Here is a 16,890-nt window from a genome sequence, read left to right as displayed (position 1 = left end):
GGCGACAAGAGCGAGACTCTGTCTCAAAAATAATAATTATTATTATTATTTAATAATTTACATGAAAGAAGTCAGATACTGAAGACTGCAAACAGGTACAACCCATGGTGATAGAAATTGGGATACTGAGAGAGGGATTGGTAATGGCGAATGAGCATGAGAGGGAATTGGGGTTCCTGGTAAATAAGTTCTTAAGACTTAACGTTTATAACAGATATGCTTTCCTGTATCTATATTTCAATTTAAAAAAAAATTCTAAAAATATATCTAGGCTGGGTGCGGTGGCTCACGCCTGTAATCCCAGCACTTTAGGAGGCCAAGGCCGGCGGATCGCGAGGTCAGGAGATGGAGACCATCCTGGCTAACACAGTGAAACCCCGTCTCTACTAAAAAAATTAGCCCGGCGTGGTGGCGGGCGCCTGTAGTCCCAGCTACTCAGGAGGCTGAGGCAGGAGAATGGCGTGAACCCGGGAAGCGGAGCTTGCAGTGAGCCGAGATCGAGCCACTGCACTCCAGCCTGGGCGACAGAGCGAGACTCCATCTCAAAAAAAAAAAAAAAAAAAAGAGAATTCTAAAAATAGATCTGAATAGAACAGAATTAAGGCAACTGAAACTGTCTAAAGTTCATAATTCAACTTTAAATACAGATAGAAGCATATTTTTAGGTACAGCAGCGCTGTCTCTACGAAAAAAAAATTAGCCAGGAGTGGTGGTATGCGCCTGTAGTCCCAGCTACTTGGGAGGCTGAGATGAGAAGATCGCTTGACCCCAGTAGTTTGAGTCTGCAGTGAGCTATGATTGCACCACTGCACTCCAGCCTGGGTGACAGAGCAAGACTTTGTCTTAAAAAGAAAAAAAATGGGAGGTGGGCAGGTGGCTCATGTCTGTAATCCCAGCACTTTGGGAGGCCGAGGCAGGTGGATCAACTGAGGTTAGGAGTTTGAGACTAGCCTGGCCAACATGGTGAAACCCCCGTCTCCACTAAAAATAGAAAAAAATTAGCCGGGCATGTTGGCGGGCGCCTGTAATCCCAGCTACTCGGGAGGCTGAGACAGGAGAATCGCTTGAACCCGGTAGGCAGAGGTTGCCGAGATCGTGCCACTGCACTCCAGCCTGGGCGACAGAGCGAGACTCCGCCTCAGAAAAAAAAAAAGAAGCAGCAGCAGCTTGATCAGATACAGGGTTGATTGTTCTTTTTTTTTTTTTTTGCTTGGGGAGGGGGAGCAAGAATACTTTGCAGGTGGTATGTGGTATATACTACCGTATGGAGGCACATGTTAGATTGTATCTTCATGATGTGAGCAGTCATTGATGATCATTGCCTAGATCCATTAATTCATTTAGAGTTGCAAATAATGATATTCCAATTCTATTCGTCCCTTCATTTATTAGCTGAGGTACTTCTATGAAAGCAAACTTCTGCTTATTAGTTATTAGTAACTTTGAAGTACAGTTCATCTAGTAAAGCAGGATAAATGTTTGATTCTTGGCCGAGCACACTGGCTCACACCTGTAATCCCAGCACTTTGGGAGGCCGAGGCGGGTGGATTGCCTGAGGTCGGGAGTTCGAGACCAGCCTGGCCAACATAGTGAATCCCCGTCTCTATTAAAAATACAAATTTAGTCGGGTGTGATGATACACACCTGTAGTCCCAGCTACTTGGGAGGCTGAGGCAGGAGAATCGCTTGAACCCGGGAGGTGGAGGTTGCAGTGAGCCAAGATCGTACCACTGCACTCCACCTGGGTAAGACTACATCTCCAAAAAAAAAAAAAAAAAAGTTTCATTCTTTTGCTTTATCAGTTTTAAAAATAATGAGTTGGCTGGGCGCGGTGGCTCACGCCTGTAATCCCAGTGCTTGGGAGGCCGAAGCGGGTGGATCACCTGAGGTCGGGAGTTTGAGACCAGCCCAACCAACATGGAGAAAACCTGTCTCTACTAAAAATACAAAATTAGCCAGGCCTGGTGGCGCATGCCTGTAGTCCCAGCTACTCGGGAGGCTGAGGTGGGAGAATCACTTGAACCCAGGAGGCAGAGGTTGCGGTGAGCCGAGATTGTGCCACTGCACTCCAGCCTGGGCAACAAGAGCAAAACTCCATCTCAAAAAGTAAATAAATAAAATAAATAAAAACAATGAGTTGGTGGTTCCCTAGCATCTTCCAAAAGTGACCAAAGAGGGTGGTTTGGTTTTCCTTTGTAGCGTCTTATGAAGTCATGGATTACTTTTTTTTTTCTTTTTATTAAATAGAGATGAGGTCTTACTATGTTGCCCATGCTGGTCTCGAACACCTGGGCTCAAGTGATCCTCCTGCTTCTGCCTCCCAAAGTGCTGAGATTACAGGTGTGAGCCACTGTGCCCCACTGTATTACAATTTTTTTATATATTTTTCTTTTTTTTTTTTTTTTTTTGAGACGGAGTCTCGCTCTGTTGCCCAGGCTGGAGTGCAGTGGCAGGATCTCAGCTCACTGCAAGCTCTGCCTCCTGGGTTGAGGCTATATTTTTCAATTCATTACACTGAGTATCTCTACTGAGGCACAGTTAACCGTCTTTGGCCGTGGAGAATTTATTCCACTTGGCTCGTGAGTCTTTTTTATCATATCCACTGTAGTCTTTGGTGGCTTCCTTGCTTTCTGGTATCACAGGTTGTTCTAGGCTCATTTTTTCCTCTCTCAGATCTGGAATCAACCATTTCTCCCAGGAGATCTGGTTTATTTTGCTGGGAAGTCGTATTTAAAGGTATTCATCTGGGCACTAGGGATGGTACCAGGTTAGTCATTGTTTTTAGAGGCTTTTTCAGCAGAGCTAGGAATTACTATTTTTAAGATAAAATATGTTGCAAGTTCTTGTTGATTCCTTTCCTTTCTTTTCCTCTCCCCTCCCCTTCCTTTCCCATCCCTCTCCTTCCCTCTTCCACTTACTCCCTCCCTTCCTTCCTTCCTTGCCACCACACCCAGCTAATTTTTTTTTTTTTTTTTTTTTTTTTTTTTTGGGTAAAGATGGAGTTTTGCCATGTTGCCCAAGCTGGTCTCAAACTCTTGGGCTCAAGTGATCCTCCTGCCTCGACCTCCCCAAGTGCTGGGATTGCAGGTGTGAGCCACTGTACCCAGCATATACTTGCTGATACTTTATTCAGCTTCACATCTGCGGGTTTTTACTTAATTTCATCAATTGTCCATCTGTATCTCCCATTCAAAAATCCTGTGACTGCGGTGGTGCACACCTGTAATCCTAGCTACTCAGGAGGCTGAGGCGGGGGGATAACTTGAGCTCAGGTGTTTGAGGCCAGCCTGGGCAACACAGAAGACCCTATCTCTTAAAAAAAGAAAAAAAATCCCATGCCAAAAAATCCAGTCCTCAGCCAACATATTACTCATTAACTTTATCTCACAATATGCCCCAGGAGTCTCAAAAGTAACATTACCATCAACAAAGTGATTTCTGAAAATAGCTATTTTTTTACTTTTACATTTCTTTTTTGTCCTTGGAGACTCTCATGATGGATTTCAAAGTCATTTGGAACGTTTCCACTCTGAATTTTCTGCATGGAGTCAGGACAGAGGTTCATTTGTTTCATCTTCTTCAGATTTTTAGGGAGTGCCTTTTTTGTTGTTAATTTTGTTTTGTAATAAAATATATTTCTAATTTCTCTACCTGTGAAATGAAAAAAAATCAAATCTCAAAAGAATGGTCAGAAGTCTAACTTCTTTCTTCTATCTCATTCACCCTAATCCTTTACTTCGTCATGGGTTACTATTTAAACAATTTTATAATTTATCATTCCTTTATTTGTATTTATATTTTTGAGCCAGGGTCTTGCTCTGTTGCCCAGGCTGGAGTGCTGTGGCACGATGTCGGCTCACTGCAGGCCCTGCCTCCTGGGTTCAAGCTATTATTCTCCTGCCTCAGTCTTCCGAGCAGTTGGGATTACAGGTGTATGCCTCCATGCCCGGCTCTTTTTTTTTTTTTTTTTTCATATTTTTAGTAGAGATGGGGTTTCACCATGTTGGCCAGGCTGGTCTGGAACTACTGACCTCAAGTGATCTGCCTGCCTTGGCCTCCCAAAGTGCTGGGATTGCAGGCATGAGCCACCGTGCCTGACCCATTTTTTCAAATTCAAAGAAATACACGTATGTATTTATAATCATTCCTTCTTAAATAGGTAGCATTCTGCAATAGTTTTCTTCCCCTTGCTATTTTTACTTTTTTTTTTTGAGACGGAGTCTTGCTCTGTCACCCAGGTTGGAGTCCAGTGGCGTGATCTCGGCTCACTGCAACCTCCGACTCCCTGGTTCAAGCAATTCTCCTGCCTCAGCCTCCCGAGTAGCTGGGATTATAGACACGTGCCACCATGCCCAACTAATTTTTATATTTTTGGTAGAGACGGGGTTTCACCATGTTGGCCAGGCTGGTCTTGATCTCCTGACCTTGTGATCTACCCGCCTCAGCCTCCCAAAGTGCTGGCATTACAGGCGTGAGCCATGGCACCCGCCTGCTATTTTTACTTTTTACTGTTTTTACATACTCCTGGGGGTGATTTCAGGACATGTTAAACAACGACCTGTCAGATTAAGATGAAAGAAATGGGCTGGGTGTGGTGATGTGCACCTGTAGTTGCAGCTGCTTGGGAGGCTGAAGTGAGAGAATCACCTGCGCACAGGAGTTCAAGGCCAGCCTGGGCAACATTGTAACTCCCTATCTCTTTTAAAAAACAGACAGCCACTGCACTGGGGTCTCCTCTCTGCCCTGTCCCCTTTCCCCTTGAGGTTTTTCTAGAAGCTGCTTTGCCAAAACAAAGAGGTTGTGGCTTCGTGTGCACCAGATTTCTCTGTGGAATGGCTCTTCTCTTCCTGCAAATACTAGAGAGAATTTAATGATTTCATTCAGCCTGTGGCTTTTTTTTGTTTTTTTGCGTTAGCCATAATTAACGGAGACATAACATGCTACACTGATCTGTGTCAAGCTACACCACATGTGAAAGTTTCTTGGCTGATGGCATCATTGAGATCTAGAAATTAAAGTGAAGATTCAAATTTGTACCAGTCTGGGCGACATGGCAGAACCCCATCTCTACAAAAAATACAAAAATTAGCTAGGCATGGTGGCAAACACCTATAGTCCCTGCTACTCAGAAGACTGAGGTGGGAGGATCACTTGAGCCTAGGAGGTTGAGGCTGCACTGAGCCGTAATTGCGCCACTGCACTCCAGCCTGGGTGCCAGAGCATGACCCTGTCTCAAAAAAAAAAAAAGACAAGAAAAGAAATTTGTAGACCACCCTGCTACGTAGCATATTTTAAAATTTAAGAACTGGTTTTTTGTTTGTTTGTTTTTGCCTGATTGATGGCTTCTGTGATCTAATGTGTTTTTAACGCTTGCAGTTCCTCTCTTATTGATGATCATTCCTTGACTACTTGGAATTCAAAAGATATAAAACCTGTCTTCTCTACAGACCTACGACTCCTCACCAGGCTTCTCTCACATTGTAATTCCAGCAGTGCATCTTCAAATCCAAAATCAGCTGTAAATTCACCTAGTTCTTTGCATTAAACTGGATTAGCCATTGTAAATGATTGGTTTTGAGGTAGACTTTAAAATGTTGAATTATTTATGTACGCCTTGCCTGCTAAACTAGATTATGACAGTTTGAGTGTAGCACTCTTCATTTAAAATATTTGTGTTTTGCAATTATAAGGATATTAGCAAAATAAGATCATTTCAATTGGGGAAAAACTGACAGCTTCTATGTACTAGTGTTTGCGGCAAAATGTAAAAATTGCCTATGACCAGAGAACTGTGGTGTTGAATTTAACTATTAATTTCTTAGAACTTGATCCTATATTTTACTGTGACCCTGCCCACGAGGAATTTTCATGATAAATAAGAGGGGACTGAACAACTGCTGTGAGCCATACTTCAGTTAATCTTTCATCATTTAAAAGCCTTGCTTGAGAACTCCTGGAGTATGAATTATCTGTCTTTTTTTTTTTTTTATTTGAGACGGAGTCTCGCTCTGTCACCGAGGCTGGAGTGCAGTGGCGCGATCTCTGCTCGCTGCAAGCTCCGCCTCCCGGGTTCACGCCGTTCTCCCACCTCAGCCTCCCGAGTAGCTGGGACTACAGGCGTGTGCCGCCACGCCTGGCTAATTTTTTGTATTTTTAGTAGAGATGGGATTTCACCATGTTGGCCAGGATGGTCTCAATCTCCTGAACTTGTGATCCACCCACCTCAGCCTCCCAAAGTGCTGGGATTACAGGCGTGAGCCACTGTGCCTGGCCTGTCTGTCTCTTAATGTTTAGTTTCTATAGTAGAGCAAAGCCAAATTGAAGACAGTCCTGAGATGATGTGTGTGCATGCGTGTGCTAGAGCAGTTCATTAGAAATCTTCCGAATGCAGCTGGCGCAGTGGCTCAGGCCTGGAGTCCGAACACTTTGGGAGGCTGAGGCAGATGGAGAGCTTCAGCCTACGAGTTCCAGACCAGCCTGGGCAATCAATATAGCAAGACCCTTCTCTATTTAAAAAATAAAAATAAAAGGAAAATTTTTAAAAAATAAATCTTCAGGAATATCAAGTTTGTTGACTGACCATTGTATATGGGAAAGTTGGGTCAGGATGCAGATGAAGGAGCCATATTTGAGAGAGGGAAGTTTTCATTTTAGTCCTGAGATAACTGGGTAATAAGTTGTCGATTTTGTGATTTCTGACTTCCTCAGGACTCTGAAAGTATCCCTGATAGAGTTCTTGTCAGGTTGGTAAAGATGTATTTTCTTCTTTTAATCTCTAGAAATGATGAAGCCCGTCCTTACTTTTGGAGAAAGAGTATCGCAGGTCAGCTTTAGCATAATGAGAAACAGCAATATCCTGACTTTACTGGTCAGAATTTGTGAGCAAAATGATCACTCCTTCTGTGAGAAGAGATGGGAAGTGCTGCCCTTTTAGCCATGCTTGTAGATGACCTTTGCTGTACAGGGCGGGCTGGCGGGGAGGGCCAGGTTGCAGTGAGCTCTCCGTGGTCATGGCCTTTGATGTTGGGACGGGGAATGGGGAGTCTGATTCTCCACCCCCATCATCCTCCCACACACCGGCTTAATACGCTTCTTCCCCAGCTTAATACGCTTATTGTAAGCTCCTTACGGCAAAGCGTTAGGCTCTCAGTAGACTAGAAATTATGTTTCTCATGCAGGATGATTGAGTAATAACAATATGACTGTCTTAATGTCAATATGAATTTGTCTCATCTTGTCTGAAACATAATTGAACAAGTTCAGGTTCAGACAGGTCTTAGAGTCCACTATTCATTTCTCAAGAACAGGTTCTTCAAACACACACACACACACACACACACACACACACGCACACACCCTTTGTTTTTTATCCTTTCTTAACAGTTTCCTAGTATAGAATAAACTGGTTAGGTTGTTGTGTATGTATGCAGCGTGAGGCCGCTGGTTAGTTCTTACTAGAAGACGTCCCCCAGTAATCAGAACCTGTGGTGTCTGCTTGTGTGCGTGTGCGCTGTCAGTGTGGCCAGGTACAACTGGAATGATCAGTAGCAGTCGTCAGATTCCTTTTAGCAGAAAAAGATCTTCAAACCTGACTTGGTGTTTTTTCTTTTTTATCCTTTTTGTTGTTGTTGTTTTTGAGACACTGTCTCCTTCTGTCTCCAGGCTGGAGTGCAGTGGCGCAATCTCATCTCACTGCAACCTGCACCTCCTGGGTTCAAGTGATTCTCCTGCCTCAGCCTCCCGAGTAGCTGGAATTACAGGCGCGGCCCACCACACCCGGCTAATTTTTGTATTTTTACTAGAGATGGGGTTTCACCATGTTGGCCAGGCTGGTCTCAAACTCCTGAGCTCAATTCATCCGGCCGCCTTGGCCTCCCAAAGTGCTGGGATTACAGGCATAAGCCACCACACCCAGCCTGAAGTTTTTACTTTAAAGAAAGAAATTTTCAGGCTGGACACAGTGGCTCACACTTGTAATCCCAGCACTTTGGGAGGCTGAGGCGGGTGGATCACGAGGTCAAGAGATCGAGACCATCCTGGCCAACATGGTGAAACCCCGTCTCTACTAAAAATACAAAAATTGGCTGGGCTTGGTGGCGTAGTCCCAGGTACTCGGGAGGCTGAGGCAGGAGAATCGCTTGAAACCGGAGGTGGAGGTTGCAGTGAGCTGAGATGGCACCATTGCACTCCAGTGACAGAGTGAGATTCCATCTCAAAAATAAATAAATGAATAAATAAATTTTCAATACAGTGGTGGCATTGGTTTTTTTTTGTTGTTGTTGTTTTTTTTTCCGAGACGGAGTTTCACTCTTGTTGCCCAGGCCCAGACTGGAGTGCAGTGGCACGATCTCGGCTCACTGCAACCTTTGGCTCCTGGGTTCAAGCAATTCTTCTGCCTCAGCCTCCCAAGTAGCTGGGATTATAGGTGCCTGCCCTCATGCCCAGCTAATTTTTTGTATTTTTAGTAGAGACGGGGTTTCACCATGTTGGCCAGGATGGTCTTGAACTCCTGACCTCAAGTGATCTGCCTGCTTCGGCCTCCCAGAGTGCTAGGATTACAAGCATGAGCCACCGCGCCCGGCCGGTGCCATTGGTTTTTAAAGTGGAACTTGAGTCCCTCTAGTGGGTAGGGTATAATTCACCTTCCCAGCTTGAGATAGAATGGAAGATGCCAGTCGTGATTTTCTTGGAACCAGCTTTCAAATCCAGTCTTCTCATCAGCGCCGGTGTCACCCTCCCCAGCTAAAAGGCAGTGCTTAGCTCGCCGCTGGCTTGGTCCCGACATCAGCCACGATTCAGGAGTCCTCCTCCTCTGCCCACGTGATCTTAGTGGCCCTGATCCTTCCTTGCATGTCATCTCACGGCTGTGGTTCACCGGCTGCTTTATCTCAAGCCTCAGCCAATATAAACTCAAACTACAACTTGATGTGTCTGCCCTGCAGTTCTTTCCAGCCAAGAACACAGTGCCCCCAGGGTCCTCGAGTTGTCATGAAATAAATAATTGTGCAGGTCTGCTTTGGGTACCACAGGTACACGAAGGATGTTTAGCAGTTGGAGGAGTTACATCTGATAGCCAGAACAAAGGCAGTGCGGTGCGGCTGGAAAGAACATGGGTTTGGCATTCAGTCCTAACTGCAGTTACTGTGTGACCTTGAGCTGTGTGACATAGCCTTTCTGTATCTTCGTTTTCCCGGAGATGCCTAAACTATCTTGTGGGGTTCTTATTTTTTTAATTAAAAAAATTTTTTTTTTCTTAAGAGACAGGGTCTCACCCCGTTTCCTGGGCTAGATTGCGGTGGCGCAATGAGAGCTCCCTGCAGCCTGGAAGTCTTGGGCTCAAATGATCCTCCCTCCTCTGCTTTCAGAGTAGCCGGGACCACAGGCGTACACCATTGTGGCTGACTAGTTTTAAACATTTTTTTAGAGATGGAGGTCTTACTATGTTGCCCGGGCTGATCTCAAACTCCTGGGCTCAAGTGATCCTCCTGCCATGGCCCCCCCAAGTGCTGGGATTATAGGCGTGAATGACTGCACCTTGCAGGGTTGTTTTAAGTGCTGGAAATAACACACACAAAACCCTTTGTGTTTTCAGTGCTCTATGATTGGTAGCAGAAGTTGTGGAAATTTTCTCTGAGTTCATTACAATGCGTGAGGTTTAATTATTCGGATAACTTTCTCCTCTTTTCCATGCTTCCTTTTTCTTGCAGTCACCACCAAGTAAGCGAAGAAAATTAGAGAAACCGAGGAAACCCATTACATTCGTGGTGCTGGCGTCCGTGATGAAGGAATTATCCCTCAAAGCATCACCGCTGCACTCGGAGACGGCGGAAGGCATAGTCGTTGTCACGACATGGATTGAAAAAATTCTCACTGATTTGAAGGTACCTGCTCAACCATATTGACGAAGTACTCGTAATGATCCTTCTCTTTTTTCTTTTTTCTTTTTTTTTTTTATTGAGAGTTTGGAGAGAGGGGAAACGTGATTTCCCACAAAATTCTGTTTTTCCTCCAAACAGGTCCAGCATAAAAGAGTTCCCTGTGGAAAAGAGGAAGTCAGCCTTTTCCTAACGGCCATAGAAAACTCCTGGATTCATTTAAGGAGAAAGAAAAGAGAGCGTGTGAGACAGCTGAGAGAAGTTCCCCGAGCTCCTGAGGACGTCATTCAGGCCTTGGAAGAGAAAAAGGCCACCCCCAAAGAGTCTGGCAATAGCCAAGAACTGGCCAGGGGCCCCCAGGAGAGGACCCCCTGTGGGCCTGCTCTGCGGGAAGGTGAGGCTGCCGCTGTGGAGGGCCCGTGCCCGAGCCAGGAGTCCCTGTCCCAGGAGGAAAACCCGGAACCCACGGAGGAGGAAAGGAGTGAGGAAAAGGGAGGGGTGGAGGTTTTGGAAAGTTGTCAAGGCTCTAGCAACGGAGCCCAGGACCAAGAGGCTTCTGAGCAGTTCAGCAGCCCAGTGGCTGAAAGGGGGAAACGTCTCCCAGGAGTGGCCGGACAGTACCTGTTTAAGTGTTTGATAAACGTTAAGAAGGAGGTGGACGACGCCTTAGTGGAGATGCACTGGGTTGAGGGCCAGAACAGGGATCTGATGAACCAGCTTTGCACCTACATACGTAACCAAATTTTCAGGCTTGTTGCAGTTAACTAGAAACCTCCTGCACAGTTGGAAACGTGTTGATAGTAACTTGCTTTGGAGTGGCAAGAGGAATCCTACCAGCGGCCCATTAGTAGCACGATGTGGAATTATCTTCGAAAACAAAAACCTATGAATCTGTCCCCCACCTCCCCCTGCTTCCTTCCCGCTTTTTGAGTTACAGGGAGTCGTAGTGTGGTCGTTTACAAGGAGGAATTGTGGTCATCAGTAACAACAGAAAGCCCTCAGTAAACTCCCCAGGGATTGCAAGCTGGCTCAAGCTGGCCCCTCAGCTCTGGACTGCTTCTGCAAGGTCAGAAGGGTTGTTTGTGGAGTCTGGGCTGGGCAGCACTGCCTAGAATATCATGCTGTCTCTGTCACCCAAGGGTGTTTCTTGAGGAGGGGTGGCTCTCTCTGCCTCCAGCTGGAGGCCCTGGTACTCTTCAAGATGGGGCCTACCTTGCATCAATCCCACAAAGGGAGCCGTATGGTGGGTGGTGGGGAATCTGGGAGAGAAACTTTAGTAATGCTGGGAAGGAGCAGCAGAGTCTGGGGACCACCCGGTAAATGGCACATTCCTGACACCTGGCTGTTTTGATGTTGCTTATTTCAGAAGCAGAATTAGGTAAGCAAAACTCCCCGGTGTGACTGAGGCAGACAGAAGGCACCCATACCCCCACCTCCAGACTGTTGACAGTACCATTTTGTAGCAGTTTTACTACTGTATGATTTTTGTTTGGACATCTGAAGTAGAGCTTGTTTTGTTTTTAATATAAGAATATTCACAAATTAAAAACCAGCGGTCCTATTTGAATCCTGGGGTTAGCTGAGTGAGCGGCTGATGATAGAAATGAGAAATAGAACAAAATAGTATGTGCTGTAGGTAGCTTAAGAAAGTCTCAGATATTTTGTTGCTGATCAAATACTGTTTTTTTGTGGCTTCACTTGTAGTCCCCCCTGTACTTACCTACTCACATTGGAGAGTTCTGAGGCCGGAGTAACCGTGTCCTTAAAACACGTTTCTAATTGGAATGCCAGGGTTCAGTAGCCGTCCCCCCGGAAAGGGGTGACCTTTTGCTGTGCTTGATGTTGCATCAGCAGCCTAGGGTTCTGTTTAGACTAAAATCTTTGCCAGAGCTCCTTGCCATCTGCTAAGAAGACTGGGGCTGAGTAGTTAAGCCAGCCTTCTGAGAGGTGGCTGTTGGTCAGGACAGGAAGCTGGTGACTGGCATATCTTGGCAGCAGCTAGATCAGGCCCTCGGCAGAGACACAGCAAGCGGAACTGCTGTGCCTTCATTTGGCTGTGGAGCTGGAGCTAGAGAAGGCAGCATACTGACCAGTGGCTTTTTGATTGATTGTTATGAGATGGAGTTTCACTCTTGTTGTCTAGGCTGGAGTGCAGTGGTGCCATCTCAGCTCACTGCAACCCCCGCCTCCCGGGTTCAAGCGATTCTCCTGCCTCAGCCTCCCAAGTAGCTGGGATTACAGGCACGTGCCACCACGCCTGGCTAATTTTGTGTTTTTGGTAGAGATGGGATTTCACCATGTTGGCCAGGCTAATCTCAACTCATGATCTCAGGTGATCCTCCCACCTTGGCCTCCCAAAGTGCTGGGATTACAGCCGTGAGCCACCACTCCCAGCCTCTGACCAGTGTTCTTAACCTGGTCCGTGGACCTCCAGAGAGTCCATATACCTCCTAGAGTTACTTCTAAAAGCTCTGTGAGCATGTGTGTGTGTGTGTGTGTGTGTTTTTCCTGGAGAGAGGGTTCCCAGAACCCTCAGACACAGACAAAGGGGTCAATAACCCACTAAGGATTAAGAATCATTATTCTAGTCCAAGCATTCATGTGTCAGGCTGCAAAAAACAATACCCAGGGTCACACAGAGCCAAGACTCAATTCAGGACCGTGGATTCCCCTGGTCTAGAAATTTTCTGCTGTGCCAGCCCACACCACCCCACTGTCCTTATCTCGAGCGAATATCACATTTGAGTCATTTGCTGGACCCAAACCTAGTTTCCTTGGTATAATTTTAGGATAATTGTTTAAGTGGCAACTATTCATTCAGTAAGTAGTAAGTACTTATTGTTTGCTTGTTTCATTATGAAAGAGTGGCACATGCTCATTAAAGATTTGGAAAAATGAAAGTCAAAACAACAAAATCACCCCGAGTCCCAACCTTCTGTAACATAACCACTCTTGGTATTGGCATGTTCCTTTCTAGTCTCTCTGTAGACGGGGTGTGTGTGTGTGTGGGTTTAACTTTGGTTGTCCTCATGCTGCGTGTTCAGTTTTGTATTCTGGTCCTTTGTTCATTTAACATCTTACAAGTATTTTTCCATGTTGTAACAGTAGTGTATTGGCTTACACTCCTTCCCTGTTCAAAATGTCTTTCAGGCACAGCACCGGCCTTTAAGCCTGTGTCGTAGGGATTTCCAGAGAATGCTCTGTGTATTGAGGCACAGAAGGTGTTTCTGTGTCTCAGTGTGTTTCTGCCCCTAGGTTTAAGGCTTCATGTCATGGAGGAGATTTTATAGATGTCAAGCTAATGACCTTAGAGTTTTAAAAAATCCGTGACCGTGGCCAGGCGCAGTGGCTCATGCCTGTAATCCCAGCACTGTGAGGCTGAGATGGGCGCATTGCATGAGGTCGGGAGTTTGAGACCAGCCTGGCCAACATGGCGAAACCCCGTCTCTACTCAAAATACAAAAATTAGCCGGGCATGATAGCACGTGCCTGTAATCCCAGCTACTCGGGAGGCTGAGGCAGGAGACTCGCTTGAACCTGGGAGGTGGAGGTTGCAGTGAGCCGAGAATGCCACTGCACTACAGCCTGGGCGACAAAGTGAGACTGTCTCAAAAAAAAAAAAAAAGGAACACGTGAGCCGGCCTGCTTTCAGTCTGGAGCCGAGTGCCTTCTGTGCATTTGGATGTTTCCATTTCCTTCCCTGAGAAGATTTTCTTAGGCTACCTAGTGAGAGAACATTGAAAATATTTTTAAAGGACATCTAAGCATTGTTTTGGTCATGCATATGCTTTATAATTGTGTGTTGTTTCATAGCATGTACCTCTGGTACAGGTGGGCAAGTTTTTCTTTGAAGAAATGGGTTATTGACTCATATGTCATAATCTTGAGTGTCACTCTCCCGGTGTCCGGAGGCCACATTCATGTTGTTGGGTTGGTATGAAATTAAATCTTTGTGGTGTGACCCTAAATTCTCTTCTGGTCCCTAGAATCGGCTTCTGGTCTCCTGATAACTGAAGTGGAGACAGAAGTTGAGCCTGTTTTCCAGGCAAACTAAAGCTGCTTTTGTTCTTCGGAATCTGCTTTGCCTCCGTCAGCCTGGTTCCTTCCCCACACATGCTGGCCGCACTGTCCCCACTCCAGACCTCTGCTGTTTGTCCTGGGCAGGGCCGCGGCTCGGCAGTGCCCTTTCAACTCGTCCTAAGCTTCGTGTAGATTACTTTAGTATACATTTTTTATAAAACATAAAGCCTTTCCTCTCGATGGAAATCAAAGCTTACCATGTGAGCACTCGAACTTCTAAGTTCTGACAGGAATAACAAAACTGCAAGGAGTGGAAAAGATGGAAAAGCCTGTGGGAAATCCGAGGCCTTTTGAAAGAAGGGAGCTGATGACTTCACGACCAGCTCCTGGAGCCCCTCCTTTCTGCTGAAGCCGCGGCATTTCCCTCGGTGGCCACACGAGGGCACCCTTGGCCCTTTTATCAAAGCGCCTTCACTTCCCCGTGGGAATGGAGACAAGTCTGTCCATGGTGTTTTCTTGAAATACCCAGTTGCTACCCAGATTTGTATTTTTATGTAAACAAATACATTTTCACAGAAATAAAATTTGAAAAATAAAAGTAGAAAGAGAAAAAAACACTAGCCATGGTCTCTTTACCTGGTATAATCCCTTTCGACCTTTTAATGTTTTTTTAATGGTCCCAGCTGACTGTTTTTTCTATTCTTTCCAGCTGTCCTTCTACTCTAGAATATATCCAGGTTGGGCCAGTACTTTGGATCCAGTTTTTCTTGATATCTAGTTAATGAAGATACTGGAGGGGAAATGCTGAGTGATCTTCAAACAGTAACTTTCCAAAAGCCAGGAGTAATACCAAGATCTCCAAGAAAGCAGCTGGGTTCAGAAGGCCGGGCGCGGTGGCTCACGCCTGTCATCCCAGCACTTTGGGAGGCAGAGGCGGGCGGATCACAAGGTCAGGAGTTCAAGACCAGCCTGACCAACATGGTGAAACCCTGTTTCTACTAAAAATACAAAAATGAGCTGGGCGTGGTGGTGTATGCCTGTAATCCCAGCTACTCAGGAGGCTGAGGTAGGAGAATCGCTTGAACCCGGGAGGCAGAGGTTGCAGTGAGCCAAGATCGTGCCACTGCACTCCAGCCCGGGCAAGAGAGTAAGACTCCGTCTCAAAAAAAAAAAAAAAAAAAAAGCAGCTGGGTTCAGTGTTCTGTTGTTGACCCTTGTTTGGGGTTCCTCTGGTTGGCTGGCTACCATGCATGTCGTGTGTTGCTTATATCAGAAGTTGAGGGTTCTGTGTGGTGCAGATGCTGTCGGTTAGCCGGCCTTGCTTCTCACAAGGGGCGTTTCTGGGGAGAAGATGGATCTTACTAACGCTGGGGTCTGTGTGGGCTCAAGGAGGATCCCGTCTCCCCTTATGTTTCTGGTACAGGATCAGATGTGGCCGCCCAGCAGTTGTGCACATTAGGAGGAGAAGGGGCCAGGTGGGAAAAGTAAGTCAAGAGCCCTCTGGAAGAAGGAGCATTTCAAAGGTGCAGCAGGTTTATGGCGATGGCGGGGGTCCCCTCAGGAAGGGGTCACGGCCTTTTTAGGGAAGTTGGTGCACAGGAGACTTGGTTTGCTGAATGGGCACTAACCTCGGTAAAACCCAGAAGAGGCTGAATAGAATGAATTGGCTCCTGCCTCCTGCGGGCAGCACTGACGTGTTGAACCTCTCTAGTAATCCCGAGTACGCGGCTCTCGGTGTGAGTGCCAGCGCAGTATCAGAGGCCTGTACGGCGCCTGCCCCACTGATGACGGGCATCACACGTGCCCCGGCGTTCCTGCTCTGTTCTGTGACATTCACATCCTCTGCTGTGGCACAGCCAAATGACGAAAACAGCGGCTGGTGTTTTAAATTGCTGGTTGGAGCAGCTAATGCTGCCTGGTGGAAGCTGTGCTTTGTACTCCAGGGACTGTGTTGTGACTACGGAACGCCCTTGCCCCTCGAGGTGCCCTTTGAGATGTAGCCTGTCTGCCGGTCTCAATCCAAGCAGAAGCGTGGGTTTCCTTAGGGAAGAGGAAGATTGTGGGTGCTTCCCTCACAGGGGAACTGAAAGGAGAAGGGGTAGAGGAAAAGTACAGTCGGACTTGGCAGAACTGGCTCGCAAACGGTGCTCTGAGAGGGCCAGGCAGGTGTAAACCCAAGACTCTTTTCCACCCACCCTAGGGGAGCAAGAGGCAGGAAAGAGCACAGACTTCGACGTTCAGACCTGGGTTCCCGTCCAGTTCCATTCCTTGCACAGGGTAAGTCCGTTTACTAAACCTTGTCTTCCTCGTGCCACAGATGAGGAATTGCCGCTTCACAGTGAGAGCAGTGCTTAAGTGCAAGAAGGACTGAGATCTCAGCAGAGGGTGGAAACACTTGCTCCTCTTCCGATTCTTTGAATTGTCCATTTCCATTCAGAAAACCTTCTACCAGTAGACTCAGATGAAAAGGCTGAGACCTCACATGTATGTCTGTAGGTGTAAAGTACCACCGTTGACAAAGAGCAAAACCCATACTTGATGTGATGGAGGGAGGACCGGGGGCCAATATTGATGGTCCACCTTCCACACACACTGTCTCATTTAGTAACCCCGTCAGCCTGTGTGATGTTCCTAGGTGGTGGCTGAAGGAAAGGGAAGCTCAGAGAGTGTCAGTGACTTGCTGTAAGGTTATCCACGGAGCTCAGTCATAGAAATGGGATTCGAACTCAGGTCCAAGAAGCCAAGACTGGGATCTTGTGCCAGAACTCAAAAGTCTATGGCAAGTGCCGCACTTCATGTGGAAACGTACTTCCAGGCTCATCCGACCCACCTCTAGGGAGCGGCTGCAGTGATGCATCACGGGGAAGGAAAAAAGCGTCTGTCACCCTCACAGTTCAGCACTTTAGGGTAATATTATTTTCCAGCCTATGATGAACGAGTGACATGTAGTCAGTGGAATTACTTAGAATTCTTCATTTATGCTACCAGATCTTCA

At 46.5% G+C, this 16,890-nt stretch overlaps 1 protein-coding gene across 3 annotated transcripts in view; it reads left to right on the top strand.

Annotated features, from left to right (window-relative positions):
* Positions 1 to 16,172, top strand: part of METTL16 (methyltransferase 16, RNA N6-adenosine) — a 94,039-nt gene extending 77,867 nt beyond the window's left edge. The window contains exons 9-12 of one of the 3 annotated variants that reach the window (XR_010131686.1): positions 9,708 to 9,881; positions 10,017 to 10,941; positions 14,605 to 14,844; positions 15,319 to 16,172. Coding sequence is in view for 1 of the 3 variants with exons in the window: in XM_004058258.4 (XP_004058306.1) it covers positions 9,708 to 9,881; positions 10,017 to 10,643 (801 nt within the window). In the remaining 2 variants the exon portion in view is untranslated. Of the gene's footprint in view, positions 1 to 9,707; positions 9,882 to 10,016; positions 14,511 to 14,604; positions 14,845 to 15,318 lie in introns of those variants that run through there. The other 2 variants (XR_008673113.2, XM_004058258.4) reach the window with 2 other exon arrangements.
* Positions 16,173 to 16,890: the final 718 nt, after the last annotated feature.

This window comes from Gorilla gorilla, chromosome 19 (assembly GCF_029281585.2).
Source record: "Gorilla gorilla gorilla isolate KB3781 chromosome 19, NHGRI_mGorGor1-v2.1_pri, whole genome shotgun sequence".
In the NCBI taxonomy this organism is placed as follows: Eukaryota; Metazoa; Chordata; class Mammalia; order Primates; family Hominidae; genus Gorilla; species Gorilla gorilla.
This window is presented reverse-complemented; position numbering and strand designations above follow the sequence as displayed.